The 15,000-nt window shown below is 32.4% G+C and overlaps 1 protein-coding gene across 1 annotated transcript in view; it reads right to left on the bottom strand.

Annotated features, from left to right (window-relative positions):
* The window catches only part of LOC137629343 (uncharacterized), a 37,002-nt gene that overhangs the window by 16,330 nt on the left and 5,672 nt on the right, over positions 1–15,000 (bottom strand). Inside the window, exon 2 of the mRNA XM_068360599.1 lies at positions 4,632–6,203. Within this exon, the coding sequence (XP_068216700.1) occupies positions 4,632–6,203 (1,572 nt within the window). The remainder of the gene's footprint in view (positions 1–4,631; positions 6,204–15,000) is intronic.

The following is a 15,000-nucleotide window of genomic DNA, read 5'->3' as shown; positions in this document are numbered from 1 at the left end:
CAACTTATCTTTCCACCTAATTCTCTGCCTCCCTCTCGATTCCCCTCCCCCAAGAGGTCGGATTCTTGGAGAGAAAGGTCATAGACGGTAAAGATATCTGGAAATTCTAGTAATATCTGGGGATAGGTGGATATCAGGATATGAAAGTCATGGAAAGGTTATAACAGAAAGTAAAAGCTTAGTAAATATAGATATTCAGGAAAATATTGAAAACGCATTAGATATGAACTGTGAAAAGATTTGGAAGCATTCTTAAATACCTGTATGTATATCAAGGGAAAAAACTCGGAAACATTGAAGTTATTATGTCCAAGTATGTTTTGGATGTTAAAAATTGAACGTGAACAAATTTTTGAAGGGATAAAGAATAATAGTTGAAAGGCATGCAAGTAATCTTCTATGATATAAATTCACTCCTACAATTATTTTCATCATTTTCACAACATTTTAGAATGAGAAACTTTCTTTTTCAAAGTGAAGGAAAATATTTGTTACGTTACCACCACCACCCCCCAAAACAAAATATCCAGCTGATGACTCCATAATGCAGATATCACGGGCTTAATAGGTGAAATACGTTTGAGCTCTGGCTATCAAAGACTAGGCATTAGTCGGAAAACTTTCTCTTCGAAACACAAACGTTTAGGCTTTTTCACAAACGGTTTGGCTTTTATCCTCTCAAACCAATTTCAGTTACTGAAGGAAATTCTCGACGGGTTTTTCCCTTTTTGGTCCACGTTATTTCGGAATGAATAAACTTGGAATTTTCAGTTTCATTGAGTGTTTTTCTTTTCTTTGGCCTCTGAAGTTTACAGAGAGAGAGAGAGAGAGAGAGAGAGAGAGAGAGAGAGAGAGAGAGATTTTAATTTAAAAGGAGTTTTGGTTCTTCCAAGAGAGGGGTAGTGAATTTTGCTTAATGAAGGAAGATTCTATTTATATTAAAATGTTTTAAGTGCAAAGTTTGGTCCAAGATTGACTCTGGAGAGGGTGCGAGTCTTAAAATAAATGTGAAATGACTTATCGATTATATCTTCCATTTCTTGGCTTTTATTTAACATCCCTTCCGAAGGACGAGAAGCCTTTCTTAAGCTCATTTTATTGTCTTTTAAATGACAGGTGATATACTTTGTGCATGCATATATATATATATATATACACACACACACACACATATATATATATATATATATACATATATAATGAGTGTTTTTTGATGTGTGCATATAATATGCAATATATTTATGGCTTCTGAAAATCGAATAAAATAACCTTTTGGATGAACAAATTTCCAGTTAAGTTCCAATAAAAATCGATAAGTTTTAAGAAAAATCGTAATTTGCAACAATTTGATATCTGTTGGCTAAAGCTGTTTCGACTCACATGTTTCTTATGGCTCTTCGTCAGGGCTATAATGGTTAAAATACTGAGAAATAAAGAAGGTAAATTATCATGGAAACTTAAGATTGTTTAAAATTGTTGATGAATGGAAAATTTGGTTGTTAAATTTGAAATCCAAGAAGAATTTTCAGAAACATTCAAAGAGTCTTATAACATATACCCTTTCCTCTCAAGCGCACGATTCCATCTCCTGCAGCGGGTTTGTATAGTGTCAATCGTGAGACCTCTACCTGTCTCACTAAATGTTAAATAGAACCGCAGTGTTTGTCTTTTCATGAATCATAACTGCAGTGTTATTTGCAGAGATGTTACAAGGGATTTTTAACAGAAATTCACATTCAAATACACAACACACACATATATATGTGTGTATATATATACATATATATAAATATATATATATATATGTATATATATATGTATATATACATATATTTATGTTTGTATATACTGTATATATATATATATATATATATATGTGTGTGTGTGTGTGTGTATTTTTATATGTATATATATACACATGTATGTATATAATGTGCATATGTATGTATATATATATATGTGTGTGTGTGTGTGTGTTTGTAGTCTTTGTTTATTGATACTGGAATTTCCATCACTTTTACACACCGTGTTTCAATTATAATATTTTCCTTTGCACGAGATTTGCCTGTAATGTAAAATGCGATGGGCAATAGGCTTTTAAAACTTCTGAACATTTTTTTCTTGAGCAAGTCGCTTGAGTTAAGAGGATGTGAATTGAATTTCGTTTTCCTGTCGTTTTCTCTTTAAGTAGTTATTCTAAAAGGAACTAGATTGCTTGGGCATTGCTTGCTTGCTTGTCTTTCTTTAGATTAATGACCTCTTCTCCTCTGGAGATAAGCTCTACTCGCTCCTGATTTTTTTTTTCCAGAGAAAGACTCTGTTGAGTTTTTCGACCAGAATAACTATCAGTTGAGTTTTATTTTTCCTGAGAAAGGGTCATTTGAGGTTTGTTTTTTCCCAAGGAAAATTCTCAGCTGAGTTTTATTTTTTCCCGAGAGTGAGTATCAGTAGTTTTATTTTTTCCCGAAAAAGACTATCAATAGTTTTATTTTTTTTTCCAAGAAAGACTCACTTGAGTTTTATTTTTTCCCAAGAAAGGCTGTTGAGTTTTATTTTTTTCCCGATGAAAAATCTCAGTTGAATTATATTTTTTTCCCCAGGAAGACTCATTTGAGTTTTATTTTTTCACAAGAAAGACTCAGTTGAGTTTTATTTCTCCCCGATGAAAACTCTGTTGAGTTCTATTTTTTTTTCCGAGAAAGGCTATAAGTAGTTTTATTTTTTCCCCAGAAAGACAATCAGTAGTTTTATTTTTCCCTAGAAAGACTATCAGTAGTTTTATTTTTTTCCCCAGGAAAACTATCAGTAGTTTTATTTTTTTCCCGAGAAAGACTCTCGGTAGTTTTATAATTTCCCGAGAGACTCAGTTGATGTTTTTTTTTTTTATTGTTGTTGAGTATGATAGTATGTTGATGACGTGAAGATATTCTCTCGAAATCAGGTCATCAATTAGTGTGATTTATTTTCTCCAGGAAGCTAAATTTTCTTCTCTTCAAGCACCCGATTAGAATGTTAAGAATGGGAAAGGAATACATCTCAAGACTAAATAATTTAATTCATTATTTAGTAATGTTACTTTGAACTTTCAGTGTTAAGTTATCGAAATTGAATCATGATAAAAAAGTATGGTAATCCATTTTTTATTTGCTTTTCCTTCCCATGATCAATTCTTTCTGAAAATATGCATCTTTTTATGGACTTCCTCTACTATTTTGCTTTGTATTACCTTGCTGGGTAACATGAGAGAGAGAGAGAGAGAGAGAGAGAGAGAGAGAGAGAGAGAGAGAGAGAGAGAGAGCAGTAATGTCATCAGCACAGGTAACAGAAATAGAACCATTTGTGGTAGAGAGAGAGAGAGAGAGAGAGAGAGAGAGAGAGAGAGAGAGAGCGTTGGACAACAAGCCTTGCACTCTTCTGACCACCTAATTGAATATAAACACTCGGCGATGTTTGTGGAACTCTGCCCACTCATGGCAGACAGACAGACACACACACACACACACAGACAAAGCAGCCAGCTTCCGGAGAGGCAAAGCTGCCCTCTGCGTGCTCCCACGAGTGCGCACGAGTGCACACGCATGCACGGCCACATATGGCATACTCACGAGCATATTACCATAACATGCATAGTGGTAGTGTCTGCAAGGACAAGTATAGAGGGCTTGCTATTGCCTAGAGTCGAGAAGTGTTCGCTATTGCCAACGATTGCCAGTGATTTCGTCCCTCGCCTAGCTTTGACATTGCACATTGAAATACCCCCCCCTCTCTCTCTCTCTCTCTCTCTCTCTCTCTCTCTCTCTCTCTCGGATGAAGATGCAAAAGAAAAATTGCAGTAAAATGTTTGATATCTCTCTCTCTCTCTCTCTCTCTCTCTCTCTCTCTCTCTCTCGAATGAAGATGCAAAAGAAAAATTACAGTAAAAGGATCTCTCTCTCTCTCTCTCTCTCTCTCTCTCTCTCTCTCTCCCAATCAGCTTTTAGAGGAGTAATTTCGCCGATGCAAGGGCACTTTCTGCGTTTGGCACAGGGACATGAAACAGAACCTACCTAACAACGAAATCGTAGTCTATGCTGATTGGTTGATACTGTCTTTTTATTTCCATATGCGTTTTCCTTATTGTTCTAAGAATCTTTTTATTTTTCCTTCTGCATGCTTTGCAAAATCGACGTCCGAAAAAAATTCCATCATTTTATTCTTACCTATCTATCTGTCTCGCTTTCTGTCTATCCAGGTTCATATTTTCCCAATTATCTTCTTGTATTTTGGAATTGGGCGGATAGGGACAGGATCTGTCCCATCTCTGACAGGAATCCACCACAGTTGAATAACTACCAGGTACCTAATTCCTGAATTTAAAATATGAGGTGTGTTGCAATGCAATATGGCCATACTAACATATCCTCATGCAATATTTAAAACAAGTTACCTACTTGGCATATGTGATCGACCATCCAAATGATAGCCTTACCTTTAATACCTTAACTCTTCCTTAACTTGAATTATGTGATTCTTAACGTATTATCTAAAGAGGTTAAAGGATTGAAAAGAGTGCATTATCAAAGTAATTTTGATATTCATTTGCATTCTTTTATAGTTGTTTCAATAGGGTGCTTTAGTCAGTAAGTTCATACCAGCTCTCTTTCTTTGTATTTATATCTGGAAGTGGGATAAGTTCATACCAGCTCTCTTTCTTTGTATTTATATCTGGAAGTGGGATAAGTTCATACCAGCTCTCTTTCTTTGTATTTATATCTGGAAGTGGAATAAGTTCATACCAGCTCTCTTTCTTTGTATTTAAATCTGGAAGTGGAATAAGTTCATACCAGCTCTCTTTCTTTGTATTTAAATCTGGAAGTGGGATAAGTTCATACCAGCTCTCTTTCTTTGTATTTATATCTGGAAGTGGAATAAGTTCATACCAGCTCTCTTTCTTTGTATTTATATCTGGAAGTGGGATAAGTTCATACCAGCTCTCTTTCTTTGTATTTAAATCTGGAAGTGGAATAAGTTCATACCAGCTCTCTTTCTTTGTATTTAAATCTGGAAGTGGGATAAGTTCATACCAGCTCTCTTTCTTTGTATTTATATCTGGAAGTGGAATAAGTTCATACCAGCTCTCTTTCTTTGTATTTATATCTGGAAGTGGGATAAGTTCATACCAGCTCTCTTTCTTTGTATTTAAATCTGGAAGTGGAATAAGTTCATACCAGCTCTCTTTCTTTGTATTTATATCTGGAAGTGGAATAAGTTCATACCAGCTCTCTTTCTTTGTATTTATATCTGGAAGTGGAATAAGTTCATACCAGCTCTCTTTCTTTGTATTTAAATCTGGAAGTGGGATAAGTTCATACCAGCTCTCTTTCTTTGTATTTATATCTGGAAGTGGAATAAGTTCATACCAGCTCTCTTTCTTTGTATTTATATCTGGAAGTGGGATAAGTTCATACCAGCTCTCTTTCTTTGTATTTAAATCTGGAAGTGGAATAAGTTCATACCAGCTCTCTTTCTTTGTATTTAAATCTGGAAGTGGGATAAGTTCATACCAGCTCTCTTTCTTTGTATTTATATCTGGAAGTGGAATAAGTTCATACCAGCTCTCTTTCTTTGTATTTATATCTGGAAGTGGGATAAGTTCATACCAGCTCTCTTTCTTTGTATTTATATCTGGAAGTGGAATAAGTTCATACCAGCTCTCTTTCTTTGTATTTAAATCTGGAAGTGGGATAAGTTCATACCAGCTCTCTTTCTTTATATTTATATCTGGAAGTGAGATAATAAGTTCATACCAGCTCTCTTTCTTTGTATTTATATCTGGAAGTGGGATAAGTTCATACCAGCTCTCTTTCTTTGTATTTATATCTGGAAGTGGAATAAGTTCATACCAGCTCTCTTTCTTTGTATTTAAATCTGGAAGTGGGATAAGTTCATACCAGCTCTCTTTCTTTGTATTTATATCTGGAAGTGAGATAATAAGTTCATACCAGCTCTCTTTCTTTGTATTTATATCTGGAAGTGGGATAAGTTCATACCAGCTCTCTTTCTTTGTATTTATATCTGGAAGTGGAATAAGTTCATACCAGCTCTCTTTCTTTGTATTTATATCTGGAAGTGGGATAAGTTCATACCAGCTCTCTTTCTTTGTATTTATATCTGGAAGTACGATAATAAGTTCATACCAGCTCTCTTTCTTTATACTTTTATATCTGGAAGTGGGATAATAAGTTCATACCAGCTCTCTTTCTTTGTATTTATATCTGGAAGTGGGATAATCAAAGGATAGAAAAGTGTAACCTTTTTCAATCTGACGCACTGTATATAGGAATAGTTAGAATGAATTCGGATGAAAAAATTTGTAAGAAAGAATTCATCTATTTTTGTGTGCATGATTTCATATCTATTTCTATCTCCACTATGATTCTGGTATTCGTATACGGAGCAATATAGCGAAAGAGTGAATTGCCATTTATTAATATACCTAGACAAAGGGGAACTACCTGTTGAGTTAAATTAGTGTGATCGCCCTGAACTAGTTAGTCATGACGTCATAGCTGAGGCTATACGTGATTCTTTAAATTATCTTGGCCGTGAGGATGTCTAAGAATAACAAATTCTTAGATGTCATTAAGGATATTATTTGCTACGAGAAATTTCTTCGTTATCATATGTAATAAAAGTTTTTTTTTACATTTTTATATTTTCTTTCATGCTGATATTTTGAAATTCAAATTGTATCATCTACGCTGTATTATGTGTTTTTTTTTCTCCGTAGGGGGGAAGAAATTATTTCAAACTTACACAGCACTTAACATTTGTAATTTGAAAGAGTGTCTTTTGTTTTTGCAACGTAACTTAAACAATGTTACTTATACTGTAGTTCCCCTTTTGACATATTTAATTTTTGGTTTCATCCCTTTATTCGGCTTTGGATTATAGCAAATTAGCAGAAATTAATATTAAATTATTGTGGTATGGGACTGTCATCTTTACAGCTTTTGTTCTCCAGTAATGCTACGGAATTTTTATTTTATTTTCGCCGAAGTTGCAACAGCCATAATTTGTGTGTCTATATATATATATATATATATATATATATATATATATATATATATATATATATATATATATATATATATATATATGCATATGCATATATATATATATGCCAGTGCTCATGGGAAACTGTACCATTGCTTGCTCACAACCGAATCTTTTAAATGCTTCTCGATAGGAACGCTTTTACTGTTTTTCCAATCGAACTAAATGTCAATGTTCTGCTTTAGAATTAATTACGTAATCAATAAAGGTCTTATGGCAGCGATCTCTTTAAAGACTCCTTCAGTAGATAGAATCTTTTCCCTTCAAACTGGTATTCCAAGACTGAGAGATGTTCTTGTTGTTGCCAGGCGACTAAAGCCTCTTCTGGAAAGAACGTTCTTCACTGGAATTTGAATAATTGATTGAAAGGTGCTCGACGATGCAAAATGTAGACAGTCCTTGGGTTGCTTTAAATTCTACGGTGAAAGGCGTTTTAGTAAGAAGTTTTTCTTAAAGGATTGGATATAAGATTTTGAAAGAACGTGATAGTTTTCGTCGTTATTATTATTATTATTATTATTATTATTATTATTATTATTATTATTATTATTATTATTATTATTATTATTATTATTATTATTATTGATAATAATAATAATAATTATTATTATTATTACTGTTATCATTACAACAAAAAACAATCGGCTTGTGGTAGAAAATTAAGACAATTTTAATTTATTTAAATCTTTTAGATGTCATTACTGGATAACTACATAATTTTGTAGTCCTGTAAGCCTTAATTATTCATTATTGATATAATGATATTCTTAAGGCCTTCACAAAAAAGGTCGTTTTTATTCCTGCTCATATATTATTGCCAATAAACCAATACCAATTTTGTAATAGAAGGTATATGCCCATAATATGTGTTGAAAATCACCTACCTATAATATTTGTAATTTGTTTTTCATTTCATATAAAAAGCTCTATAGAATTGAGCTTGAAATCGTGGCCTGAATAAGGAGAGGTGACTTCGGTCTAGAGAGATAAAAAATGAATTATGGACAGTAAGGGAAAGGGGAGGTGGGCATACCTATTTGCTTGGTTAACACGCCAGATGTTTTAGAAACTCGTGTTTTTTTGGAAGCGTATAGTCATGCGTTTAAAGAGATTTATAATTTTATGTCTAGGAAACTGTAAAGCCTCATGTTTAAAGAATTGAGTAGTCCCTTATTTAAGAAAAAAAAAACCTTTTACTGTTGTGTTTTGAAATGGTACAGTAGAGTTTAAAAAGCTTTACAATCTCTGTTAAGCTTAGGAAACTTTTAACTGTCAGGTGTTCAAGAAGTTCTATCGCCCTGTGCTTGATAAGTTTACTTATCCATGTTTTAAGAAGGTTCACTATCCCGTATTGAAGAAGATTTTATCATCCACTGTTTATGAAACTTTAATTGCCCGTGTTTGGTAAGTTTACTCACCCTTTCCTTAATTTAAAAGCTTTACAATCCCATATTCAAGATGCTGTACCATCCCGTGTTTAAAAAGCTGTAGTGCGTTTGAAAAACTTTACAGCTCCCATGTTCAAGAACCTCACCCGTCCTCTGTAAAAGAAAAAAAAAATAAGTTTACCGTTTCACCACCCCTGTGTTTAAGAGGTTAGGTTACTCTTGTAAGATTCAAGAATACCAAAGTTAATATGTTTCTAATAAGATAAGGGGTATGATTATGCCTTTTTTAATAAGATGAAGAGGCATGCTTATAAGTTTGTAATAAGATGAGGACAGTAGCTTATACCTTCCTGATAAGATAGAATGTATGCTTATATTTTTCCAATAAGATGAGGAGGTATGCTTATAACTTTTTAAGAAGATGAGGACACAGTAGCTTATAGCTTTCCAATAAGATAGGAGGTATCCCTATACTTCTCGGATAAGTTAGGAGGTATGCTTATACCTTCCTAATAAGATGAGGAGTATGCTTATACCTTTCTAATAAGATGAGGAGAATGCTTATACCTTTCTAATAAGATAGGAGGTATGTTTATACATTTTTAATAAAATGAGGAGTATGTTTATACGTTTCTAATAAGGTGAGGAGTATGCTTATACCTTTCTAATAAGGTGAGGAGTATGCTTATACCATTCTAATAAGATAAGAGGCCTGCTTATACCCTTCTAATAAGATGAGGAGTATGTTTATACGTTTCTAATAAGGTGAGGAGTATGCTTATACCATTCTAATAAGGTGAGGAGTATGCTTATACCTTTCTAATAAGATAGGAGGCATGCTTATACCCTTCTAATAAGATGAGAAGGTATGCTTATACCTTTTTTAATATACCACAAAGTTTACCAAATACATTACTGACCATTTGAAATTAACAGTTCCTAATTAGAAAGAAAACGTTGTTATGATTAAAGTGAATACATTTTTCTGTGGCTCATTTCGGGCCCTCTAAATTATCATGTCATTATGAGGATTCACGTTTATTGGTGGGGAAAATTGCATGCATTAAACATGGAAATTAAGATAAAAACTTATTTCCCCAGCGAAACGACAAAGTTGGAACCTTTCTATTTATTTTTGTCGAGAACGAGCTTTTTGATACAGTTGCTCTGCATTTTTCACCCATAGGTAATTTTCGCAAAGGGGATATTCTTTGTTGGATTATGAGAAATAAGGGTAGGGAAGGGATGCTCAGTTTTAGTGTTTTTTTTTTCAGATATGGTAATATAATTTGCTTTCCTCTATGCTTTTCGGTTTTTTTTTTTTCTTTAATAATTTTTGCCTAGTATGCAGATGAAGCGATGGGTACATAATTTTCATATGGAGAGAGAGAGAGAGAGAGAGAGAGAGAGAGAGAGAGAGAGAGAGAGAGAGAGAGATTCGAAGGTTCGTTTTGTTTACTAGCTTGGATGCTAGTTCACACATTATTTTTTTTAACTCTTCCCTTAATATTATATATCGAATCATGTAATTATACTATTTAGTTTTTAATTTTTATTTTTATGGATCAACTGAAGCTGTTTCTGTAATACCCTATATATATAATATATATATATATATATATATATATATATATATATATATTATATATATATGTGTGTGTGTGTGTGTGTGTGTGTGTGTGTATACACATACATACATATATACTGTACATTCATATATACTGTATATGTGTGTATGTGTCAAAACTAAAAATATAATTTTATTGGAATGCTAATATGACAAAGGATTTTTAGTATTTTACCTGTGCCATTAAATAACCGTTAAAATACTAAAACCAATAATTCAACCCTAAAGAATCCCCGCTATAAATTTATTTCTGCTAAAGAGATTATTCCATATTTTTGCAGTAGATTTTGAGAAAGATAAAAAAGATGAAATAATAAATAACTTGAATGTCCCTTTCCAACTAGCATGAAATCTCTCCTTGAAATATATTAATTTTGTTTTATGCTTTGCATAAATCTAAATGACATTTTTTTGGGACCCGAGCTTGTATTCTTGATTTGCATAATGTTAAATCGTCGGTGTCTAATATAATTATGAGTACGTATATTTTTCCATCTTTTTAAAAAGTTATTCACGGGATGCTTGAGAGGAAAAAGGGTTGGATTATTACAAAGGTTTTCTTTGTCACTTCATCTTTATTATTGTTTTTATTATCCCTCTTAAAGGAGATATATGATTTTACATTCCATATCTTGCATGTTTCATTCTAAATATATTAGTCAATGTGTATAATGAATAATTTTAGGTTTCTTTCTGCATTCTAAATTTTCATTCTGAAAATGCTAAATTTTTTAGAGCAATGAATCTCCTCTACATAATAAAGAGCAAATGTCTTGCTCAATATATATAAATATATATTTTTCTTTCCGATCACGCTTAGCTCTCCTTGTCCCTCGGGTAATATCCTAGTGAGATAGGTGTATATGTGCGTATGGGTACATATCATATTTGACGGTCGTGTACACTAGTTATATATATATATATATATATATATATATATATATATATATATATATATATGTATATATATATATATATATATATATATATATATATATATATATATATATATATATATATATATCTTCTAACTGCATCCTATGTTCTATACTCATTCGTCTATACAGTGATAGTGGATTCAAAAAGTTCAACTGGTTTAATAGCCTTGTAATTTTTTTTTTCTCTTTTTTTTTCTTTTTTTTTAGCTTCTGTTTTGTGATACGGTTCCTGCCCTATCATGTTTCAGAGATGCATTGTTAGCATCTTTTCCTGGCTAGTAATAATGTGTCAGAAATGCATTGTTTGCATCTTTTCCTGGCTAGTAACAATGTTTCAGAGAGGCATTGTTTGCATCTTTTCCTGGCTATTAATGATGGTTCAGAAAGGCATTGTTTGCATCTTTTCCTGGTTATTAATGATGGTTAAGAAATTCATTGTTTGCATCTTTTCCTGGCTAGTAATAATATGCCAGAAATGCATTTTTTGCATCTTTCCTGGCTAGTAACAATGTTTCAGAGATGCATTGTTAGCATCTTTTCCTGGCTAGCAATAAGGTGTCAGAAGGGCATTGTTTGCATCTTTTCCTGGCTATTAATGATGGTTCAGAAATGCATTGTTTGCATCTATTCCTGGTTATTAATGATGGTTCAGAAATGCATTGTTTGCATCTTTTCCTGGCTAGTAACAATATTTCAGAAGTGCATTGTTTGCATCTTTTCCTGGCTAGTAAGAATGTGTCAGAAAGGCCCCCCCCCCCCTTTTTTTTTGCATCTTTTTCCTTGCTAGCTACGTTTCAGAAATGCATTGTTTGCATCTTTTTCTGGTTAGTAATAATATTCCAGAAATGCATTGTTTGCATATTTTCCTGGCTAGTAATAATGTTTCAGAAATGCATTGTTTGCATCTTTTCCTGGCTAGTAATAATGTTCCAGAAATGCATTGTTTGCATATTTTCCTGGCTAGTAATAATATTCCAGAAATGCATTGTTTGCATATTTTCCTGGCTAGTAATAATATTCCAGAAATGCATTGTTTTGCATATTTTCCTAGCTAGTAATAATGTTCCAGAAATGCATTGTTTTGCATCTTTTCCTGGCTTGTAATAATGTTCCAGAAATGCATTTTTTGCATATTTTCCTGGCTAGTAATAATGTGTCAAAAATGCATTTTTTGCATCTTTTCTTGGCTAGTAACAATATTTCAGAAATGCATTGTTTGCATCTTTTCCTGGCTAGTAATAATGTGTCAGAAATGCATTTTTTGCATCTTTTCCCTGGCTAGTAACAATGTTCCAGAAATGCATTGTTTGCATCTTTTCCTGGCTAGAAATAATGTATCAGAAATGCATTATTTGCATCTTTTCCTGGCTAGAAATAATGTATCAGAAATGCATTATTTGCATCTTTTCCTATCTTTTAATAAAGTTTTAGAAATGCATTGTTTGCATCTTTTCCTAGCTATTAATAATGTTTTAGAAATGCATTGTCTACGTCTTTTTCTGGCTAGTAATGATGTTTCAGAAATGCATTGTTTGCATCTTTTCCTGCCCAGTTATAATGTTTTAGAAATGCATTGTTTACATCTTTTCCTGGCTAGTAATAATGTTTCAGAAAAGCATTGTTTACATCTTTTCCTGGCTAGTAATAATGTTTCAGAAATTAGTTGTTTGTATCTTTCCTGGCTAATAATGATGTTTCAGAAGTGCATTTTTTTCATCTTTTCCTGGCTAGTAATAATGTTTCAGAAATTGTTTGCTTCTTATTGATGGCTGCTGCTCTTCCTGGCAGAGGAATTTTCAGAAAAGCATCATTTGTTTTTTTTTTCATGGTAGATGATATTTTAGAGAAGCATTTATAACTTTTTTCTTGCTGCTTGTGTTTCAGCAATTCACTATTTGCTCATTATCCTGGCAGATGATGTATCAGGGATGCATTTTTTCTGCTTTTCTGGCAAAGGATTTTTCAGAAATGCATAATATTCTCCTATCCAGGGCAGATGATTGTTCAGATTTTCCCTGTTGGAGCCCTCGGTCTCATAGAATTTTACTTTTCCGTCTAGGGTTATAGCTTAGATTATGATAATTATGATAATAATATAAATAATAATAATGATAATGATGAGGATGATGATGATGATAATGATATTAAAATGCAGTGTTTGCTTATTTTCATGCTTCTTATATTGGTAGATAATATTTCAGATATACAGTGTTGGAATCTTTTCCAATGAATAGAAATCTCAGTGTTAAATTACTTTCTGAACAAATAAAAAGAAAATCACTCCTTTTGCGGCCAAATAACACGTATACCTGTACATAAAGCACTTAGATTTCCATTTTTTTTTTTTTTTTTTTTTTTTTTTTTTTTTTTTTTTTTTTTTTTTTTGTAGGTCCAAAGATCCAAAGGTTAATAGTTTTCCACCTTCTACTTTTATGGATTTCCTAAAATCCCCATACTCCTATATTTCTTGAAGTATCGCTTCTATAAAGTGGAATGAAATCCTTATTGCTTTTTTTATTTAATTGCCATAAAAAGAGAAAGTGGTAATTGGATTTCTGTAAAAGTAAATACACCAATACGTAAGTTGCTAAATCCCTAGATCTTCCACTGTCACCCATTCGCTTTGGTCGTTTTTTTTAGTTCTCTCTCTCCTCTCTCTCTCTCTCTCTCTCTCCTCTCTCGTCTCTCTCTCTCTCTCTCTCTCTCTCTCTCTTTCTTAAATAGGAGTGCGTACATGGTTGTATTCCCTTTAACATTTACAGCTATTAAGGGAGCCCTTCAGTTAAGAGTGAACTAATAATGGGGAACACGACAGGAAATCAGAATCTCTCTCTCTCTCTCTCTCTCTCTCTCGTCTCTCTCTCTCTCTCTCTCTCTCTCTCTCTCAGGAACTCGCAAGACTTACATTTTGGTTATTGAAGCTTCGTAAATTGTTTAAAAGCTTTTGTGACCAATAGTTTTCTTTACTCTGCAGAGAAGCTGGAAAATATATAGCTAAACAATATAGTATAGTATATATATATATATATATATATATATATATATATATATATATATATATATGAGACGAGTTACCCTTTTTACATTGATCAATATTTATATTTCTTATTTTTTTATATTCTTCAGCTACAGGGACCCCTTGTAGCCTATACTTATATATATATATATATATATAGTATATATATATATTATATATATATATATGTATATATATATATATATATATATATATATATATATATATATATATTTATATGTGTGTGTGTGAATAGGCTTTAAGGTCTCCCTGTTGCTGAAGAATAAAAGAATTAAGAAATATAAAATATTGATCAGTTTTGAAAAAAGGTAACATGTCTCTTACCTTGTCCTGGTTAACGGTATAGCTTTTCATACGAGTATGGTCAACCGAACACTTGGTTTGCATTTAATCCTCTCATTGAAGAATTTTTCGAAGCAATAATTTATTGAAAGACAGAATAATCTCATTTCCCGTTTACCATTACCATGTTTCTTCCACTGTCTTGGGTTAGAGTTCTTTTGCTTGTGGGTACACTCGGGCACACGATTATATCTTAAATCTCGTAACCTTGATTATTTTTATTTTATTTTTAAGTTTATATATGAAAAATCTAATTTAATGTTTTTAATGTTCTTGAAATATTCTATGGTTATTGTTTATAACTTCTTTTGTAGTTTATTTATTTCTTTGTGTCCGTTCCTCACTGGGCTATTTTTCCCTGTTGAATACCTTGATCTTATACAATTTTGCTTTACCATCTAGAGTTGTAGGTTACCTAGTAATAGTAATAATAATAATAATGATAATAATTATAATGATAATACCATGCTCTTCCACTGTCCTGGGTTAGAATTCCCTTGGTTGTGGGGGTACAGTCAGTCACACTATTCTATCTTATTTCCCTTCCTTTTGGTTTTTTGTCAGATTTTATAG

The sequence above is a fragment of the Palaemon carinicauda genome, chromosome 37, assembly GCF_036898095.1.
Source record: "Palaemon carinicauda isolate YSFRI2023 chromosome 37, ASM3689809v2, whole genome shotgun sequence".
NCBI classification, from domain to species: domain Eukaryota; kingdom Metazoa; phylum Arthropoda; class Malacostraca; order Decapoda; family Palaemonidae; genus Palaemon; species Palaemon carinicauda.
This window is presented reverse-complemented; position numbering and strand designations above follow the sequence as displayed.